At 36.7% G+C, this 23,508-nt stretch overlaps 1 protein-coding gene across 1 annotated transcript in view; it reads right to left on the reverse strand.

The window, feature by feature from the left end:
• The window catches only part of RYR3 (ryanodine receptor 3), a 227,184-nt gene extending 204,770 nt beyond the window's left edge, over positions 1 to 22,414 (reverse strand). Inside the window, 1 exon segment of the mRNA XM_040558359.1 lies at positions 22,183 to 22,414. Within this exon segment, the coding sequence (XP_040414293.1) occupies positions 22,183 to 22,233 (51 nt within the window). The 5' untranslated portion in view covers positions 22,234 to 22,414.
• Positions 22,415 to 23,508: the final 1,094 nt, after the last annotated feature.

Here is a 23,508-nt window from a genome sequence, read left to right on the forward strand (position 1 = left end):
CTTCAGCAAGATGAAATCTCTGAGTGTGGCTGTTATGATAAAACCCTAAGGACAAGCCTAAGTTTACTGCTAGGAATAGTATTTCCTTCATCATAAACACAGCAGACAAGTGCATAAGAAGTATATAGGGCTAAATGTTAAAATCGTGAAAACTCAAATTAGAAACAAGACACTTTAGACACTGAATGAAACAAATTAGCCTTTCTGCACTTTCATTCATGAAAATGATTACAAAATACTAGCCATCCTTAATGATTACTTCTCTGCAGTTTTACAGCAATTGCAGTCATGAAACTTTCATTGTAGTTTATATTCTGGTTTTAAAATACACTAACAAGATAAGCAGTGAGCATTTATCATTTAAACATATATTAAATAAATAAATGAGGAAAATCTCTTGGATCACCTGATGACACACCCTTTTCAATTGGAATAGCTCACAAAATTACTACTAGCCTTGTAAATTGTGCTTCTTCCTGTTTTTGAGAGACTACTGCAAGTATTCAGCACAAAAATAATTTAGATAATATAACATGAGTTATCTTTGAAATGAAAGATCCTAAAAGATTAAAAAAAAAAAACAAACATGGCTTGATTCTTTGAAGTTAGTAGCCACAACCACTACAAAATAAATTGAATTTCTATGTGAAAAGGTAAATATAATACATATCTGTGATTCTGGTGCTGTAACCACAGCTTCCCTCAAGTGTGTTATTCCTGTCATACAAAGCAAGGAGATTCCTATTCTGCTCTTCACCTAATACAGCTTGTCTGGTAGGACTTGAAGCAGATTTGACTTTACTAGCAAACTGGTATTGTGCTGTCATTTTAGAAAGCATTTTATCTTCTATTTTCCTATCTTAGAGTTTAAGCTAAAAGGGGGATCCGTGCTCTCTGACAGCAATTTGGAAGCAACAATGGACAAAGACAATCAATAATTCAAAGAAATTTATTTTGTTTTAGTAAGATTCAGATCCACAGATCTGTGGCATTCTTTTAAAATATTGTAGCTAGAGTACCCGTACCATTAAAGCCTCTGGGTGACACAAGCAAATAATAAAACAATTTCAGCTTTAATAGAATGTGTGTAATTTTCAAGCTGTGATAAATTTTTATAGCTATGTCTTCCACTAAATAAATAAAAAAAAAAAACAGTCATTCTGAGTAGTGATGAAAGAAGTAATAAAAAGAGTCACAATAGATGGAATTATCAGAATAGTAGCATACATATTAATTTCACCATAGAAGGTCTCAGACAAGTTGTTAGTGGTTCAATATGGCTTCATTAAAATGAGTAAGCAATAACACAGTGATAGTAAAATGGAAGTGTAGGACTAGTATCAGCTGAATAGAATGCTCATATATTGCTAACATGGTATCGGCTTAAGAGAGAACAGATAGAAAAAATGTATTCAGTATGCATCAGGCATCAGACTTCAAGGAGACAGAACTTTCTCTCCTTGATTATATGCACACAGCTGACTGAAAATAACTGAAATCCACCAAAATCTGTATCATTATGTTTTGGATCAAATAATTTCAGAAGCAATCGGATCAGTGGCTACTGAGCTATCACTATGATTGATGGTGAACACTGCAGTTTGAGTAAAGTAGAAAACATTCAAAATCCATTTGCTCACTGTCTACACGCTACAAATTACCATGCAAATCTGAACAAGTCACTTCCCTTAAAAAGGTTCTTCTGGAAACTTCCTGCTAAAGAAAGTAATAGCAGTCACTGTTTCTCATGTATTTTATCCTGTCAAAACCACAGTCCATTTATTAATATAAAATATATCCCTTTGTGTGTATTTTTTCTGCATGAGACTTTTACTTCAATAGAATTCATTAGAAAAGAATTTCAGTGTCATCTTCCGCCTTCAAAATTTATCTTATACTACCAAACAGAATAAAGAAAACTCCTATGTAGCTTACAGATTATTTCTGTCACAGAACTGTTTCTTTTCTAAAGGTCACAATTATTTCAGCGTCATTTAATTCAAGAGCATTTCCACACTCATCGTAATTTTTTTTCCATGTCCTGAACTTAAAAGGTGGCAATGGTACAATGCCTGCATATTGTGAGGCTACACTCAAGTCATCATCTTAACATTCCTTTGTCCTTACCATGTTTTCCTCTGCTCGCTCAGGAGGAAAGCATGAAGAATTATTCTGAAGTGATGACATCTGAAACCAGATGATCAATTGTATTTACACTTGACAAAACCTTGCTTAGGGGAAGAAGTACAAAGGAAAGGGAGACTGCTATAAAGAGTCTGGAGTAGATTTAATCGTTAGATAAAGGGAGTGTTTCCTCTACAGTGATAAGATTCTTTAAGAGTTAAACTGGATATGGTTACCATGGAGCTAAGACTCCCACAGAAAAAAAAAATTTACTGCATTTTGAAATATTTGTTGGAAGCACACAGGCAGCCAAGTAAATGATACTGCACCACTTTCAGGCATTATTAGTAGGTCACTTAAATTCTCAATACAAGTGGAAGCTCAGGGGTACAGGCTTTTATCGAGTATTTCATGGGTGGTCAGGCACTGGCACAGGCTCCTCAGGGAAATGGTCACAGCCCCAAGCCTGTCAGAGTTCAAGAAGCATTCGGACAACGCTCTCAGACATAGGGTTTGATTTTTGGGTGGTCCTGTATAGAGCCAAGAGTTGGACTCAATGATCTTTGTGGATCCCTTCTATGATTCCATTGCAGCCAATGCCTTTCTGATTTAGAAATCTTTACCTGAGAACAACAGTAAGTTTCTTGTGTAATGCAATACTTCACTATGTTAAATATAATTACTTACTATTAACCAAGGTTCTGAGTAAACTGAGGGGTATGGTTTTATGTAAATGCCAAGGGGGGGAAAAAAAAAAAAAAAGATAAAGCTGACAGTCTTTCCACTTCTTTGCTAGGAAATGCATTCCCTACCATTGAATTTGATCATATAAATTGTCTTAGAGCCTTAACAACTATAACTTATATATAACTTAACTTTATAGTTATACTAAACTTTATAGTTATATATAACTATAACTTATATATAACTTAACAACTATATCCTGAAAATCATGAGACTTTGGAATTATTTACATTTCATACACACTGGAGTTACGAAACAGTTCGGTGGTTCCAGATAATAATTTGCCAAAGCCACAGCTGCCATTTTTCTCTCAATTAAAAATCCTTGCACCTTCAGATTCAGGAACCAGGATCATTTCTATAAGGAATCAGAAAACTATCAAAAAAAAATAAATAAAATTCCTCAAAACAGAAGAGAAATTTCAACCATTATAAACTCTTTACCTGTTAACGGTTTCTCATGACAAATATCTCTGAAAATGACAAAGTGAAGATGGAGACAGACCATAACAAGGCATAATCTCAATATTACAGTCAACAGACCATAACTTCAGAACCATATTCTCAAAATATTTCAGAATCAGAAGGTCTGCAGAAGTTCTAGCCACAACTTTAAAATACATTAGTTCATAACTCTGGTGAAAAATTACTACAGATCTCAAGAATGTCATTTCAGGTATTTCTCTAATCAATCATGAAAGTGGTTATCCCAAAAGCGATTCTTATCACACACCCTCAGAAATATAAAAAATAAAAAATAAAAATAAAAAATCATCCATACAATTCTTCTTTTCTATGATGCTGTAAAAGGAGAAAAGAGGAATTATTTCCTTTTGAATTACAATGAAATTTATTTTTCCTCAGAATTAAAAAGTGATACTGAACAGAAACATAGCCACGAAAATGCTATATTAGAACCTTAAGAGTGTCAAAAGCAATGCAAAGTTCCTCTTCAGTCAGTGTCAACCTACAGACTAGCGACTACTTGAGTACCTGACATTTTGCTACTTTCTCTACACTGTTAGAGAGTGAACCACACTGGCACAAGACCACACAACATCTAACTCTTAGCATGACCCTGGGAAATATATTGGCCTGTACCTACTAGTACTTTGCCAGAAAATACCTCAGCATGACTTGGCGGTACAATACAGGCCAGGACTGTTCCCAATAGGCATTACAGATAAGGTCACACTGAGGGATTAGTTCAGCTGTATGCACATAAACTGCGTTCTTCCTCTTCACCTCAAGGCTAGAGAATTAACTGTGGCTATTTTACTCACTAGCAGAGTCACAGCCTTTCCAACCTTTAGAAAAGGGCTAACAGTGTAGCTTGTCTCTTTTTAGTTAGGTCACTGGGTTCAATTTATATTATTTAAAATAGCCAGGACAAGGGAAATAATGGATGATCTTGGAGACTGCAGTAATAAAAAAGGAGTTAAATTAAACAATAAAAATAACTCGAATATGGCTATAAGATGATTAAAATGCATCTGAATAGCCTTCTTACGAAAGGTGAGGAAATCCTGGCCAAGGAAATAGGAAAGTATTGTGTCTGTCTCCAAGAACTGTGTAAATCAGATGCAATTGTCAACTATGTTTAAGGGGAACTCAAGCAGCAAGAATATAAAGACAGGAGAAAAAAGTTGCAAGGGAATCAAAGATACAGTTATATGAAAGTCAGCTAAACAAACTCGTGTTATTTATTCCTGCAAAGTCATACCTGAGAGGGAATAGAATTATTCTTTATAAATACACTGATGGGTTACAGTGTTGACACACATGAAAAAACAAACCTAGAAACACATAAATATGTTTAATCTGAAAAACTGAATGAAGTTCCAATTTACTAGATTTACTAGGACTGCTACGTTGATTAAAAGCAGCAGGGGAAAAGTTGTAATTGGGTTTAAAATTCTTCAGTTCTGAACTTCAATTCAAAACAGATTCAATGGCTCAAAAAGTTCTTTCCAGTACTATATCCCTGTAATACGCAAATAAATGTTTCCACATTAAGTAAAAGCAACTGCAAGACTAATCCAAGCAAAGATAATTCAGTTGGATGCTTTGTGGTAAAAAAATAAGGTAGTCACAAGCAAATAAGCAAACAAAGACTAGAAAGTAACTTTGAGGAGTAATGACTACAAGAATTTCAGCGTTATGAGCAAAATACCTTTATCTGTTTGTTGCATGTCTTCTGTATTCAGGAAGATTGGTCATTGCTCATTTTGGAATATAATTTCCACTTTGAAGGTTTTCTTTTCCACAAAAATACCTATTTATTTGTAATTTTCCACATAAAGCAAACTTCTTTTAAAGACTTAACTTTAGCAAGCTGTGCATGTCAAAATGAATTAACAACTCTGCAATTTCTCATAATTTCTTCAATTTCTTCAATTCCAAGCAACAAGAAACACGAGGACAGTTGCTCTCTCTCTGATAGAGCTGAAGAAAAAGCCTATAAAAAGCCATGTCTCAGCCTCTCTTTCCCATTCTCTCCTTGTAAATATTTACTATTAATGTATTCTCAGTGACTGAATACAAAAATTCTGTCTCCCTAGACAAGTTTATCCCCACAGCACTCTTCTGAGTGTGTGTGTGACGAGGATAGCTGTCTGGTTTAAATACCATACTGATTTAATTATAAATTATTATAATTATATATATATATGGGATTGCACCTTAGTCTTTTCTCTTTTCCTTCTCATCACAATAATTGAGTCTTTTACAATCCATCAATCCTTTAACTGCCATTGCTTCGGCCAAACAAATCCTTATTTCTGAGGATTTGTTCTGATTACTAATCACAAATGCCCATGTAAAAAAAATTCAAAGTTCTTTTTCCTTTTTTTTTTTTTGACAGAGAAAGTGGAGGATACACTTACCATCTCCTGCAGATGCAACGTCTTTAAAAAAGCCTGCAGAAGTAACCCACTACCTCTTTACTATTTTTTCTTTAACATCTTCGTTTTGCAATGCAAAAAAAAAAAACATTTCAGCTGTTATGATTTATTCCTATTCATAAAGTTTAATTTTTTCTTCCATTGTCATCTGCAGCCTGTCTAACTATTGATCAAGAAAAGTTCTCCATATCACAGAATGTACTGTTTTCCTGTATTTGTACAGTACCAAGTAGATCCTACACCCTGTCTGGATGCAAGAGTACTATACATTTTTAAATCAAAACTACTCAAATATAAAAACGTTGCTTGCCAAGATATATTCATTCACAGGTATTAGACAATTTTGCTTACATATATTAACAACACAGCTTAAAGAAAAACAGATGAAAACATCAATAGTCCTTCTTTGAAGCATATTAATTAGGCTAAAAACAGTTTTCATCGTGGTTCACTTTAGACGGTTTAAGATAATTCTCTCAAGTTTGGCCACCATTAGGTCACTGGACTGAAATTACTATTGATTACCATAGCATAAGGATTGGTTGTTCTACTTATTATATGTTGAAACATATTTCTCAAGCAACTCATTATACAAACACAAATTAAATTTCTGATTAGCTTTGCTCGTTCAACATATGCATTACTACCTTCCTTTTTTAATCTGCAAGCTTTCATGTTTACCACACCTGACTTCCAACTAGTTATTAGGCCGCAGTACATTTTCATGGCACATAACCAAGACTAACCCTGATAGGGTGTTTCCCTGTGCTGATGGATACTGAAGATTTTAGGGATGCACACAAAAAAGTTGGATATTGTTAACTGATGTTGCCTGGAAGTAGCTTGAGACCAGGATAATTTTCCATCAGCTCCCATGTTATGACTAACTTTTGTTATTACCACCATGTTTCTTTAGATTACCAAAAAACCACAGATGTGAAAGATAAAAGGAGCAAATGTATTAGGATAAAGTTAGTTTACAAGAACACATGACAGAGCTGTGCAATTACATGTTTCATTTTTTAAGCAGCACTAGAAACATTCTACTGACCTCACAGATTACCTATAACAGAGGATCACTATAATGTTTTAGCCATTTTTTTCCCTTAAGGTCTTTCTCTCCATTTTCTGTGTTACTGTGATTGAGTATCACACTTAGAATTCTGTGATTTACAATTCTAGATGGTCTTCATATTGGAAAGGATAGAAAGGTCATACTACCACTCTAACGGGCAAGTTAAGCCTTCTATATGGGACCTTATTTAGTCAATGATGTTATTTAAGCCTAAGGTCAGCCATAAAAGATGACGACTTGGGAAGATCCCTGACAAATAAAAATAGATAAGTCTTTCTAACTAAAACAAACATCTGTCATAAAGTAAAAATGACATGCTCAGGATGAATCCAGTATCTTCCATACCACCAAACTTCCTGAATTTCAAATTGATCATGGAGAGACTACAATTTATGATTCAGCTACTCTCAAAATAGATTTTTTTATTCCAATATCAAGGCACCAATGGATACAACTCTATAGCTCATAGTTTGAGCAGGGGTATGACAAGAAATCAGAACTACAGTCTGTTTAGCAGCAAAAGGTCATTAATGACAGCTTCAATTATCCGCAGCTAGGCTAGCTAGGGCACTTACAATGAGTCATCAAATTGCGGCATTTCAAAACAAAAATGAGCAAAAGCCTGAGTAAGGAAAGCATTTTCTCTCTTCTGATAAAATTCCTTTTCCTAGTAAGGTAAATTACAAATATTTAACACTATCACCTGTATTTAAACCTTTCACTTAGGAAAATATATTTTCCTAATCTCCTAATAACCTTCCTTCTTGAGGAATCTCATTATTGAGTAACAACACAAAATATTTTATAACGGAAAAACAATCTGTCTGTTCAAAACAATGTTTAAAATGAATGACCTATCAGGTTCTTGCTTCCAACTTTTATAATCATAAGAGCACAGCAAATAGCATAGTTAATGCATTGATTTCGTGCATAAATGATATCAAGTGTAGAATATTTTATCTGAAAGTTCTGAACGTCAGGCTGATATGCATGGGTAATACAACAGTTGTTAAGCAAGCCACACGACATATTAGGCTCTATTTCATACATCAAACTAACAGTGGGAGAAATACCATACATATCAATGGCAAAGAATATAATCCCACATCCTATACCCCTCTCCAGAAACACCATTACATACACCTCTATCAAACAAACTGTCCAGTTACTATAGTAAGTGTTGACTACTTCTATTGTAAAATAAAGACTTAGATTGACATGCTTCTACTACTGAACCTTTTTTTATAAATAGCATTATACTTTATTTCATTTTGTATGCATAAAGAAACCATTTTTGCTTCCATCTTGGTAAAAATAAAAATACTAAAAGAAAAAATGAAACATTACAAAAAATACTTCAATATCAACATCTTTATTAAGAAAAGCATGTGATGGGCTTGACTGGACGTAAATCCAAAGATAGTCACATTATCTACATTCGCATTATCTCACACAGTATGAGATGCAATATCACTTGATTTTACTAGTGAAAAGATTTTGGATATGTACGAGATTCGATGTTTTAGCCTATTCCCATTATAATGGAAGCAATTTTTTTTAATAGTTTGTGGATACTTTGAGCGAAACTGCAATATATATTAAACAAATCATAAAAAAAAAAAACATAAAGCAACAACAAATAATGGGCAGTGAAAGAAGGAGGGAATTTGTACTGATTGATACAATTTCTTGAAAGGGTTCTCACAAGTGAATTTTCAGTAAAACTTCCAGACTTCAGTTTAGGAAGGCTTAATTTTAACTTCTGAAGTAATTATCAATGATCATTGATTCCAGCGAGAATACTTACTCATCTAGAATCAAGTTTCTGTATAAATGTCAGTCTTGAACAGAACAGAGTACCCTGAGCTGGAAGGGACCCATGAGAATCATCAAATCCAACTCCACAGAGGGCAACCTAACAGTTAAACCATCTATGTAAGAGCACTGTCCAAATGCTTCTTGAACACCAACATACCTGGGGCCATAACCACTTCCCTGGGGAGCTTGTGTCAGGACCATGCTCTCAGGAAAGAGCCTTTTCCTAATACCCTATCTTTGTGTAGCACAAAACTGCACAGTACTCAACGGGAGGCCACACCAATGCAGGCCATATGGGACAATCACTTCTGTTGACCAGTTAGCTATCCAGTGCTTAATGCACTCCAGGATACAGTTGGCCCTTTTGGCTGCCAGGGCACACTACTGACTCGTATTGAGCTTACCATCACCCCAAACCACCTGATACCCTTCTGCAGGCCTGTACTCATGCATAGACTTGTTCCTCAGTCTATATATACATTCAAGATTATAGCATCCCAGGTACAGAATCCAGCAGTTGTTCTTATTAAATTTTACACGGATAGTGACTGCCTGGTGGTAGTACTCAGTACTCAAGCATACATTTTACCCACTCAGGAAGGTTTTGTGTTAGAAATAGAGCCAATTAAAGATCTTACCTAAGAACCAGTACAGTAAGTAGAGAAAACTGCTGCCATCTTTGAAAATTGTCACATTTTGTGTAGCCAATAAAATAAAATAAAAAATACACACCACAAAACTAACTTTGCAGTTGAAATACCTGAGTGATTCAGTCATCAAAAGTGCACGTCACCATCAGCCATTCCCTGTAATATCATTTATATCAAATTTCCTACAACTATATTATTTCCATGCCTCAAAATAATCAAAATAAAGATAATGAGAGCTGAATACCACATTATTTAGACAAGACTACTTTTAAGAGATCCAAAAAACCTTACTAAAAAAGCAAGTAAGAAGAATAAGGAAACTTAAATTTAATCTACAGCAACTCACAACTCCTACAGAAAAGGCTTGGGGTCTGCAAGTTGGTAAGTTCATCTTGTTTTATGCATTTTAAAATTCTCACTCGTGATTAATCCTAACGTACGTAAATAGCACATATAAAATAAAGGAAAAAATGCGAAGTTTTAAACGAAGACTTGGAACACATTATTAATACAGTCAATACTCACTTCCTACCAGTAGTGACTAATCAGGAAACCAAATTTTATTAATTAACCCTTCTTAGTGTAATTAATTAGTACTTCTTCCTATTACAGTCAACATTTAACATGGTCAACATGTATGCGGCAAAAAATCTTTTGTCTTATGAATGTTCTTTACAAAATGTTTACCTGGTATTAAACACACACACACACACACACACACAAACATGGCATACATGATCAGACTGAGGTCTCCCAGATTCTAGACTCTACCTTTCATAGTTTTGGCTACCGGGGAACTAAAAAAATTATTGATTTTGACCTTTTGGAAACTGCCAAATAAATGGATATGCATTATAGAAGGAGGATATACTAGTAGTATGGAACATAATACTGACTTTTTTTGCAAATGTTTTACCTTTTGTTTTGTTCTAAGATCAAAATGTTAACTGATGGTACACTTAGAAAGTATCAACATTTCTACACATCAAACAGTTTCTGAATTCTACAAATTACTGACATTAAGTATCTTTAACATCCACCAGGTGTATATGCATTCTGTGAATTTTCTAGATACAGAAGTTATGCCACAGTACAGACAATGAACTTCAGAGGGAGTCTTGGGAGATGGAAGTCACTTGGCCTTAAGCATTTTAGTGGATCACCTGAGGCATTTTTGTATATATTCTAAGCATGATGGTCCTTGTACTTCCTTTTGTATATGATACTGCTGATGCCATTTGAAAGCATGTTAAATCTTCAGTGGTTTAAATTAGTTCTGCAGCTGCTGCTAAACAGCTGGTTCAAGTCTCTGAGTTGAAGTTCTATTGTTACCAGTAATTTGTGAAGGATTTTATATATAAGCTGATTCTCCTGCAGTTCTTCTGCATTTCATGACTATTGACGAGAATTCACATTGTTACATTTGTGTCAAGGGATGCTGGTATTCTGGTATTGGAGAAGCTGATTGAGTGCTGAAGAAGCTGAAACACTCAAGACTGACAGAGATCGTCGTGTGCTAAAAACAGCCCAGGCTTGTGCTGGCTACTCGTCTTACTGAGCAACCAGCACTTGCTTAGTTGGATAAAACCCAGTAGGAGGAAGAAACCCGATATTACGGCTGAATCTTTCACTTTATGCTGCTGTTGTTTCTGCCATTGCTTCTGTTGACTGAAGCTGCCACTCCTCACATAGGCATGATATACCAAGACAGCAAACAGGAGGAAAGCCTGAGAGGACCTGACCTCTACTAGCCCCAGTTCACATCTGAACCAAATCTGTTAAGACATAGTTGACCACAGGTGTGCAATTGCTGACAAACACCAGTGTGTATGCATCGTACTGCAGGTGAAACTACCAAAAATAGATCTAGGGGAAAAGAAAAAAATTCAGTGTGCCTGTCGGCTTTTGCAATTCCCATGCATATCCCAATTTTGAACTACTTTAGAGACTGTTTGGGAACATGCAATATTTGTCATTTGTACTTTATAACACATACGAAAACAGGTTTTCCTAAAACTACACTTGGTACCCAAGCAAATTAAGAATTTACGATGGAAAAGTCTCCTGTAATTAGAGCAATGAGCATTCTTTTAAAGTAATGTCTGTTACACGGTTTTAAGCCTTCCAACACTGTCCTGGTTTCAGGTAGGACAGAGTTAATTTTCCTCCTAGTAGCTGGCAGGGTGCTATGTTTTGGATTAGAATGAGAAGAGCGCTGATAACATGCTGATGTTTTAATTGTTGTAGAGCAGTGCTTACACCAAGCCAAGGACTTTTCAGCTTCTCGCTCTGTCCTGCTAGCGAGCAGGCTAGGGATGCAGCAGGAGCTGGGAGGGGACAGACCCAGGACAGCTGACCCAAACTGGCCAAAGGGGTATTCCATACCATCTGGCGTCATGCTGAACAATATATAGGGGTGGCTAGACGGGGTGGAGGGGGGGGGCCGGCTGCTCGGGGATAGGCTGGGCATTGGTCAGCGGGTGGTGAGCAATTGCATTGTGCATCACTTATTTCGTACACATTATTACTATTAATACTATTATTATTATTGTTATTATTATTATTGTTATTCTTTTCCCTGTCTTAATAAACTGTCTTTATCTCAACTCACAGACTTCACTTTCCTGTTTCTCTCCCCCATCCCGGAGAGGGAGGGGGGAGCGTGAGCGAACAGCTGTGTGGTGTTTGGCTGCCAGCCAGGCTAAACCACAACAAACACCAAAACCACTCTACTCTAGGTTATCAGCTATAAATCTTTGGGGGTTCAAACATTTTTTTTTTTTTTTTTTTGTGGGGCGGGAAGGGAGAAGGGGAGAAATCAGCTTTGTATCATACTGTCAGAATGCAAGAAAAGCAAAGCAAAAAAAAAAATCCTATCAAAGCTTTTGTAACTCATGAAGATGCGTAAAAGTCATCAGAAAGACGAACTTCTTTTTACCAAGCAAATCTGTTGAGGCTATTTTACTACCACATCATAGTATACATTGTTCTTGTTAGATGGTTAGAAAAGAGTGTTAAAGCTGTCAGCCACACAACATTAATACAGCTAGTTAATGGAAGAACCAGAGAACCATAAAAATAGTTTTTTCTGGACTTTTAAAACTTCCTTAAAATTCAAAAATTTCATTGCACATTTGAACACTTTTCACAGTAGTTACATACAGCTCTGTTTAATGGAAAAAGGTTAAAGAAAGTGCAATGGCATTCTTTTCTCCTAACAAAAAAAAAAAAAAAAAAAAACATCAACGATGATTTATGTACAGATTCCACTGCATTCTATTCATAAGACAATTTGTGCTGTGTTAGAAAAAAAACATTATGCAGCCACCCCTTTAATGAACTCACAATAGGATCTGTAGGCTAATTATTAAACTGACTTATATAGATGGAAATCTTTTGTGAAATAGGTTTAAGTTTTCCCAATAACAAGAATTGGAGGGACTCACTTGTACTATAAATTCTAATCTGCTTAAAAAAAATCTGGACATTTCTCCCCCTCTCCCCGCCCCCCCCCCCCCAAAAAAAAAAAAAATCAACCTTTTTAAAGCATGTAAAATATTAAACATTTCAAAACAGTATAGCTTTCACAAATTTTAACATTCATTGCTAAAGTTCTTTGCTTTCACAAATCTATTCCTTTAAACAAACAAACATTTTAAAATAGTGGTACACAGTTACCTCCTCATAGTTACATCTTGTCTACCCTAGTCATTAGGTAGAAACACTGCTGCCAGAGTCCAAATACTGCTACCACATTCTGCTTCTATAGTTCCCACTTAATTTACTGTTAATGCAACACAATTTACTTGGAATCAAACTACAAATAGTATACATATCGACATTTCTTTACCTTTGGTCAGAACCTGGCACAGTTGGCAATATAAGCAGTGTAATTGCACACTTACTTGCCAGTAATAAACAATTAATATACCCCTCATTCCATAAAGAACAATGAAGAGTAAGCCTTCACATCTATTTTTTTTTGTCCCTTGAAAGAAATAATTTCCAAGAATAATGTAACTAACCCAAAAATTCATTTCTTGATTTAGCTGTTATCAGTTTTCTAGAAACCAATTCTAGAGTATAAAACTCCAACGTGTATGAAGGGTAGGTATGGTCCCCTGTCTTTCCTGCAGATATCTCTGAATGCAATTAACACCTTGATTATAGACAACGATGTGCATAATTTCTCATTCTTTCTTCACACTAACAGTAACTATGGCAAAAGAATTGGAAAAAAAAAGTATGCTGTTTTGCTAGTGTAATCTGAGGTCTACAGGGATTAAGGTTACTTAAAACAGGTATCTACACACAGATATTCAAGTTCCTGATATATTTCATCTTACATCATGCGTTCCTATTTGCCTGGATTTTCTAAGATAGTTGATCATTTGTTATGTGTACAGGAACATGTACTCTCCAAAAATATTCTAACAGGCGTAAGGAATTGTCTGGCGACTTCTTAATGACATTAAAAACAGACACAGACACAGACACAGATTTCTAGGTTGGAAGAGACCTCAAGATCATCGAGTCCAACCTCCGACCTAACACTAAGTACTCCACTAAACCATATCGCTAAGCTCTACATCTAAACGTCTTTTAAAGACCTCCAGGGATGGTGACTCCACCACCTCCCTGGGCAGCCCGTTCCAATGCTTAATAACCCTTTCGGTAAAGAAGTACTTCCTAACATCCAACCTAAAACTCCCCTGTCGCAACTTTCACCCATTCCCCCTCGTCCTGTCACCAGGCACGTGGGAGAACAGACCAACCCCCACCTCTCTACAGCCTCCTTTAAGGTAACTGTAGAGAGCGTTAAGGTCGCCCCTGAGCCTCCTCTTCTCCAGGCTGAACAACCCCAGCTCCCTCAGCCGCTCCTCGTAAGACTTGTTCTCCAGACCCCTCACCAGCTTTGTTGCCCTTCTCTGGACTCGCTCGAGCACGCCCATGTCCTTCCTGTAGCGAGGGGCCCAAAACTGAACACAGTACTCGAGGTGTGGCCTCACCAGAGCCCAGTACAGGGGGACAATCACTTCCCTAGACCTGCTGGCCAGACTGCTTCTTATACAGGCCAGGATGCTGTTGGCCTTCTTGGCCACCTGAGCACACTGCTGGCTCATATTCAGCCGACTATCAACCAGTACTCCCAGGTCCTTCTCTGCCAGGCAGCTTTCCAGCCACTCATCTCCCAGCCTGTACCTCTGTTTGGGGTTGTTGCGCCCCAGGTGCAGGACCCGGCACTTGGCCTTGTTGAACTTCATACAGTTGACCTCAGCCCATCGCTCCAGCCTATCCAGATCCTCCTGCAGAGCCTTTCTGCCCTCGAGCAGATCGACACACGCACTTAGCTTGGTGTCATCTGCAAACTTACTGAGGGTGCACTGGACGCCCTCATCCAGATCATCGATAAAGATATTAAAGAGGACCGGCTCCAGTACCGAGCCCTGGGGGACACCACTAGTGACCAGCCTCCAACCAGATTTGACTCCATTCACCACAACTCTCTGGGCCCGGCTATCCAGCCAGTTTCTAACCCAGCGAAGCGTACGCCAGTCCAAGCCCCGAGCAGCCAGTTTCTTGAGGAGAATGTTGTGGGGAACGGTGTCAAAAGCCTTACTGAGGTCAAGGTAGATCACATCCACAGCCTTTCCCTCATCCACCAAGCGCGTCACTTTGTCATAGAAGGAGATCAGGTTCGTCAAGCAGGACCTACCTTTCATAAACCCATGCTGACTGGGCCTGATCGCCTGCTTGCCCTGCAAGTGCAGGGCAAGCATAATGTTCAAATTAAATTTCTACGCTGAGCAAATAAACCAAAGTATTCATTGAGGCATACACTAATGCCTCCTATTTTCTTTCTGTATCTTCTAAAGTGTGTTTATGCTTGCAATTGTTTTCCTAAATAGAGATGATTTTACAATCCATAGAGGTCTATACTTATTAGTCATCTGCACTGCTATTAAGTGTCCTTTGGAAAAATACACATTTCATGAACGAAGTCAAGAAATACACAACTATAAAGCAGCATCCTGTCACCAAATTCAATGTATCCTAAATAACTGTGTGCCAAATCTATTTTCCCTCTTCCCTGCCTAAAATTCTGTTTTAATTTTTGGAATCTGTATCTAATGCACCCGGCAGTATTTGGCGACGTGGTCACAGCACTGTCATGGGAACTGAGAAAGAAGCAATATTAACAGCTGGGTTTCAATACGAATCATACCCAGTCACCATGGCAGAGGATTAGAAAAAAGGCACAGAGATCACTTTCTATATTCTATAAAACCATGGGAACATCACTAGTTTATCACTGAAGATACTAATTGCTCCTTCAGATACCAAGAAACAGAGTTTGTGCAGAAGTCAATCCCTACATCAGCCACCAGTGGGACTAGGGGGAAGATGGGAAATATATGCTTGGAGTATTCATTTAGGACTATTGCATAGTCACAAGTCCTATCAAAAATGCTTTAACATGTTGATTCTCTGAGGTGAGATTTAAGAGTTTTCCTTTTGATGTTATTTCAGCAGACTTCAGCAAATTCGATGTTATTTCAGCATACGTGCATTATCAGTAATATGTGACAAGGGGGACACTGACAAGGGGTTAGATCTAAGACAACTACATTCAATCTTAAAATTATTTGTAACAACCACCTGTATGTAGTATATTCTAAAACATGCACTTCTTTTTTTAAACAGCAATTTTTAAATTTAAGCTGTAGAAGGGAACAGTAGTAAAGCATGATGATAATGTCACGTAATGCAATGCTACTTCGTTTTTTAGCTGGTATAGACTGGGCCAATATGAACAGGCAAAACTGCAACTCTGTTTCATTAAGTGTAACATCTCACAGCGCTGAAGACTGGAAAATGAGAAAGAATATGTTCATAACTTTAATGCACATAGTTAATAGAGAAGAAAATTACTGTTGACATGAGAAAAACTTCAGCTGGCAGAAAAGGAATAGGAGAAGCATGTGTGTTTGATGTGGCTTTAGATTTTAGAAGATCATCATATATAATACTACATGCAATGTTGTACAATGCATCTCTGAATGATATTGCTTTACTTCCTTACAGGGAAAAATACATTTACAGTCTATTGTATAGATTTCATGCCAAACAAGAATGGTATCAGGGAAACCGACCAAACACACGTGCCTTCTCTAACCTGTAACACTAACACCTTCAGGAGTCTTAAACTCATCTACCTTTCATTGATAGAGGTGAAATCCAATTTCTCTCCAACTAATCTTGATGCAACTCCTCATTGTCCCCTTGTTACATCTTCAAAAACTGTATTGACCTTTTCTCCTTTCTGCCCTCCTTTATATTCTTCCAATAAGCTATCAGCTTGCAATTTCATTTTTTCCAGAATACTTAAAGCTTTTTTTCTCCTCCTCCTGACACCAGCACAACTTTATAACTGTTTCTGAAACTAGAACACAAAAATAACTATGTAGCAACATGGTGTGTATCTTTTCACTGCTTTCTTATATTCCCTTTTTGTCTTTCTCTGTTATCTTATTTTAATTGGAAGATTTGGGGGCATAAACATTTTATTTTTTCAGCATCTGTACCAAAAGCTCAGAACAAATCACAAGATCTCTACTCAGAAAACAAGCAAGATCCAAGTACATCAAGACAAATGATGTCAAATTCTATGTATTTATAATGCAGTTGTGACTACATCATTTATCCGTCTATTCCTGGGCAGGAGCTACAAAATTCCAGTCATTAAATAAATTTCAAACAACTTTCATCATATGATATGTATCAAACTACTTAAGAAATGTGTTTCAATTTATATCTAAACGTGGTGCATTTTCCCCAAAGAACTGTTCCTTGCCTGGAGCCTGAAATATCTGCTTGAATGAGACAATTTCATCCCAGAAGAGAGATTAATTGTTACAAATGAATCAAATAGCTCTGACACAGATATAGTCACTACTCCTGCATGTCCAGAGCTAAAACCAGACATACTATACAGGCTGAAGCATGATTGTCATGTTTATACTGTGGTAGAGCTTTTGTTTCAAATCCTGCCTTAAAAAGGGTTGAAAGATTGCAGGTCTTGTCTTTGTATTTCATCAAAAACAATCACTCACAGTGTACTACAGCATATGATGCGCAATGTCAGCACTGGCAAAATCTGTCATATTATCAACCTCAATCACAAAATATTACCCAGATCTTTCTCAAGGAAATACTCTCAGGCAAGGAATACATATAAGGTAACAATTTTGCATATAGCGACAAACTGGGCGAACTTACTCATGTAGGTGAGAACACATGCAGTGAGTAGAAATGGCAATTCAATAGGTAAAAATAATCAGAGCAACGCTATTTACAAAGAAGAATGCTACAAGAAACTTAACTCTGGATAAATTAATAAAATTAAGTGTGCTTTCTATGGTAGAAACTGGAAGACAAGAAAGGCAAGAACAGTGACTTGTTTATTAACACAATAGCTATTTACAAAGTTTAAGAAAAAAAGAAATGTAATTGAATAACTTATTTAAAAATAAGTGGAAGAAACAGAACAGAAATTTAATTTTGTTGTTGTTCTTAGAGTATACACTTACACAGTTGTTAAAAGTTGTGGCAATATGATGAGAAGGGAAAGATTTAATACACAGAGATAAACACACAGATACATAAACATTTAATTCAAAAAGTCACTGAAGATCCTAATACATATCTATTCTTAGATGTAACTCAAATTTTATATAAAATTATTCTTTCTTCCATTTCACTCTTTTTCCTAGAAGGAAGTGACTAACAGACAAGTAATGCATCATGAAATGCAGTACACTTCAGTGACACCAGACAAATGTCCTGATTAATTTGAAGACAATATCATGGGATACATTCAGCTGTTCAAGCAGCAGAACCTGTGCCAGCTCCCTCAAAGGAGCTTCAGGAAAATTCCATTAATTTGATCTTAAAGTGTTCTTAGCCTTTGTGACTTATATTATATATTAGATTCTATATCACTTGTATATAAATGTAATAATGCACAACTCACCAAGAACAATTCCCGTATTTCCCCAGTAATTAATTACTAATAGAAACTTCGTACTTTACTGAATCGAGTTCATATTGTAAAATTGAGATCACTTCCCATCTCATCTACATCTGGACAACAGAGAACCTCATTTTCAAGAAATATAGACAGGAAAACGTATCCACATATAAAATTAGATAAACCATCCAATTATCTTGAGTCTGAACAGGAATTTAACATCCAAATGATCAAAAATCCCTGCACATGGCAGGGGGGTTGGAACTAGATGATCTTTAAGGTCCCTTCCAACCCGAGACATTCCTTGATTCTGATTCTGTAATTAAGGAAAATATACCTGAAAAGAAGTCTGTAAACTCATTATGTATATGGTCTAGATCTTGAAAAAAAAAAAAAGAAAATCCATGTATTCTATTCCAGATCTTCATAAAACCAGTATTCTGCTAATTATTGCAGATAACTACATGTCTATGACAGAAAAAAATGTCCCATTCCTGTCTGTAAGTGTTTAGATGATTAGACGCATTTATCAAAGTGTTTAAAATTAGGTCATTGACATAAACTGTTAAAGGAATAAGAGTCCAAAAAGAATCAAGTGTAAAGGCCTTTGTCACCAACTAACCAATGTCATCACCATAATGCAGACCCTAAGCTAGGAAGTAACTTTAGCAGGCTTCATTACATTTAAAGTGCTCCTATACTTCCTGTACTTTGGGTGTGGGTGACCTCCGCTCATGCTCTCTGTCAGTGGGTGACTATGTAGGTATTCCTGATGGAGGAACATGAAAGCTGTATGTTCCAAGGTATCACCTCATATTTGATTAATTTCACAGCAGTAGGAATGACAAAGAACTTGAGAACAATTTCCACAGAGGAAGAGACTGCAAATTTGTCACAGTAGTTAAGTCCCAGTAGCTAGGAAAGGCTTGAATGAGAATGCTCTACACTCATTTGTCCACTTTGCCAAAGGTAGCAAAATTCTCTCTAAATCCTTCAACATGTTACCTCAAAACAGCACGAATTAACATACCTGTTCTCACTAATGTTGTAGATATGTTACTATCATAAATTTTTCATGTATTCGTACCTTAGGATGAATAACAAATAAACAACACATGGAAAGTCATATAAAGAACAAATGTTACCAGGGCAGGAAACTAAGAGATATCAGTATTGTATACTATGCATGTGAATCAAGGGCTTTGCTTCTCCCTTCTATCCATGCCACACAAGCATGCCCACAAACACTGAGTACCCAGAGTCAAATCTGGATGAATGCCACCAACTATAAACTAGAGGAATAATTCCAAGCATCATTAAAGAAACAGAACATCAAAAAAAAAGCTTTCATAACAAAGACACAGCAGCAAGGTAGCAGTATAAGGAAAAAGTGTGTGTTTATATATTTCCTTCATCCTGAACTTACAGGTCAGGGAAAAAAAAGAAAAGAAAGAGAATTACAATTTATTGGCAGTATCTTCCTTTAAATAGTATCACTGTACATTAAAGGCTTTACACAATAACTGGGACTGAATGAGTACTGAATACATACTACTACAACAATGACAACAGTGGAAGCGTTCTCATCCTCTCCTCTGGAACTTGTTCTCAAGTTTTTTGTCATCCCCATTGCTGCCAAATTAATCAAATCTGAGGAATGCTTTGGAGCAGAAAGTGATAATGAAAAGATTGCCATCAAAATTTAAAAATATGTCCACAAGTTTGTTGCTCCCTAGAAATAAATACAGGTATCATTTTAAGAGTTAATTCTTCTGCTCTTTAAAAAAAAAAAAAAAAAAGAAAACCATAGGATATTTTTTTGAACAAGAGCAGTTTAATCTCCTTTTATACCTCACCAATAAAGAGTTATCTCTGACAGCAATGGGGTCTTTATAACATCCTAAAGCACTTCTCCCAACAGATGCAAAACTAAGAAAAGGGAGACCAACAATTTCAAAAGATTCAGCTACACAAGTCTGAAAAGCATTCACTAACAATTCAAATGCCCCAAAATATTCTCCTCTGGGAATGATCCTGATCAGTCAGGAATTTCCCTGTTAGAGTTCTAAAGAGCTACTGTACTTCATGTTTGTATATACAAATACAGTGTTTAGGCAGCAATAAAACCTGTAAGTAACAAGTACTGAAAGCTTACATCACTGTAGCATTCAGTACCTGTACTAAGAAAGGAAGAATTTATTATTGTGAAATGATTGATCCTTTCTCCATGAAGGTGAAGCCCAGAAGGAGACAACGGTAACCGATAGGACTGTTCACAGGAAAGAAACTGGGGCTCCCAAGAAAACTAGACACCTTTTTTTTTTTTTCCTGTAACAGATTTCCTAACACCTAGTAAAAGAAACATTTCTGCATAGTCTCTCTTGCCGCTTCTCTTTTTTGTCCCCATCTCTGTTTATCTGTTGGGTAGAAGTGCAATAGAGTTCTACAAGCATGAGAAAGGGTCACAGCAGCATAAATTGCTGCATAGATTGCCATCTCACGTGGCACATATAGGCTACCTATAAACAGGCAAAGTGCCTCACTTCATCATTGAGAAAGACTGTTCAGTTAAGGCAACATCTTAGGAAGTGAAAAGATGAAGGATATTCATTTAAAGCTCCAGCCTCAGATAAAAGCACCACCTCTTAAAGGTGGAGTAATCTACTATGTAATACAGATACTTTTGTAAGAAGTGCAGTCAGAGGGAAGGATGTTGGAAAGGATTCTTCATTGTGGTTATCCATTTCCCCCTACCACAAAATTCTCACAGGCTTAAAAGTGCTAATGACACTTCATCACACCTGAACAATTTATATCAGCTGCAGCAACCTTCACCACTCTCCTATCTTTTATTCTCAGAAATAAATTTTCCCAGCCTCCCAGAAATCAGGCTTGCCATCTTCTACTTTGGGCCCTTAACGCATTTTATTTTAGAGACTTTATCCTTTTAAAGTTATTTCAACTCTAAGGGAGACCTTCTGGAACATTATTTGTGATGAATGTGAAGATAGTATGGAAAGAGAGAGGGAATACACACATTTTTCATGCTAGTTACAAAACAAAACAGTCATGCAGGGTAAAAATAATGAGTGAGACAAGATAACACATGAAAAGGGCATTATCCTCTTTCCAAAAATTAATGTAGGAACACTGCGTAAAAGTCCAAATTGGTTGTCATATTCGATTTGTGTAAAGCCTTAGGAAAGAATGGTGTGAGGGCTCTTTATAGAAAATTACACCGAGTGAAAGCTATTTCACTAATTAACACCCCTTCCCAAATAAATCCTTAGGTCCTTTTAAAATAAGCCTCTTTTAAGCAGAGAAAAGACCCCAGAATATTTGCAGAGCCCCCACATCGACATCTGTTGGTATTCCCTATACACAAATGTGCTTCTGTGTGCATGTTTATTGGAAGAGGTCATCAAGGCTTGCTTGGTTTATTCATCATTTTCAGGCTCTCCTATTTGCAAAGCTTCTGTTAATGTCAGTGAAATCTAACCTAGACAGAAGTTTCAGAGGTCAGATATTTGGCATGCTACATTTAGAAACCCAAGTACAAAGTTGACAGGGATGCTTCAAACACAGGGGGTTACAGCGGAAATAGGTCTCCATATACCAAACTGGCTATTGAGCAGATTCAAGGAAGAATACACTGAGAATGCCTGATGCTATTAAAGCTCATATTCTTGCTTTTTTTTTTTTCCACTGACTAAATCGATTCCCCCATTTGGCAAAGCCCAGCACAGAAATAACACTTTATTTTTAATACAACAGAAAAGGAATAAGGCATAAGACACAAAATCATGTACTACATAGCCTGTAAAAAGCAGATACTTACAGTTCGTAGGAACTGTATTTCATCTTCCCCTCCTTCACCCCCTTCAGCCATGGCTCTTGAGGAGTCAGCTCTGCTAAGACTCTGTTCGCCTCCACCGGCAGCTCACTGCGCTCAGTACAGCTCCTCTTCTCCTATCAGTATTAGCATATAGCTAATCCACAGCCATATAGGGAGCTCAGCAAACTCCACTGCACTGCAGACTGTCAGTCAACCCCCTCACTGCCAGAACCAACTGCGCTGCTTTTACAGCTCAGAGCAAGCAATCCTTTTCCTTTTCGCTCTTTACTCTCTACCCTACAGGCACAAAAAAAAAAAAAAAACACACCACCACCCTACTGTTAAGGTATTGCAGGAAGCATTATATGCATCACTAGGTTGTGGTGGTTTGCTTTATTTTATTTCATTTTTATTTCCCAGACACTGTTTGGTCACAACAGCAATAATGCTGAAGTGTTAATGAAAGCAGAGCTTGCACTTCCATTTTCACAGATCAGGGTAACCAATTTTGCACTGAAATGTATCAAATTCGGCAACTCTGAAGCCACTGATTTGTGCAGTAGAAGGATGTAAATCATCATAGGACAAGCTGATCACAGGACAAGCTGATTTTGACAGCAGATGTTTCCAGCTTGCTTGCAATAACTACCATTTTTTTGCTTCCCTGCATAAGCAGCTGCAAATCTGATTTCTAAAACAACTTAACGATCTGAACCTACTATGTGTAGTTATTTGTGCTATCCTTTTAAATGGCATTTAAACAAATACCCTAAGGACCAGAAGGATTTTGTTTGTAGCATTTCAAAACTGCACCTGAATATACATAGAAGATAGCATAAATTTAGTTCAATACCTATAAAGCACTCATGCTAAAACAAAATTTAGAATAACTTTAAATTCAAGATAAACAATGAAGAAATTTGTTATTAATGAAAGCGGCTAGTTATTTAGTTCAACATCAGCAAATGAGCAAGCGAAAAAAACATATATATCACCTCTGGTAGAGAATTTGCTGGGATGAAAGGAGGAAAAGAGAAAGAAGGCAAGGAAAGAGGAGACAAGAGTATTAATGAGGCTTTAGCCAAGCAATTTAGTACACGATCTTGCATTTCATGACAAGGTTGCAAACACACCCTACCCACACACTGCATCCTTGAGAAGCCTTACCCAAAATCTGAGCCGTCCATTTACATGGCTACATGCTTTTGCAAAGATTACTGTACATAATCTTTTTTCTGAGTAAAAGTATGTTTCTGCTTTACAAGTAAGAAACTGAGGCATGAAGGTAAGCAAAGAACAACTTTCTTGGGACCACAAGGACAAAAGTAG

This window comes from Cygnus olor, chromosome 5 (genome assembly GCF_009769625.2).
Source record: "Cygnus olor isolate bCygOlo1 chromosome 5, bCygOlo1.pri.v2, whole genome shotgun sequence".
NCBI classification, from domain to species: domain Eukaryota; kingdom Metazoa; phylum Chordata; class Aves; order Anseriformes; family Anatidae; genus Cygnus; species Cygnus olor.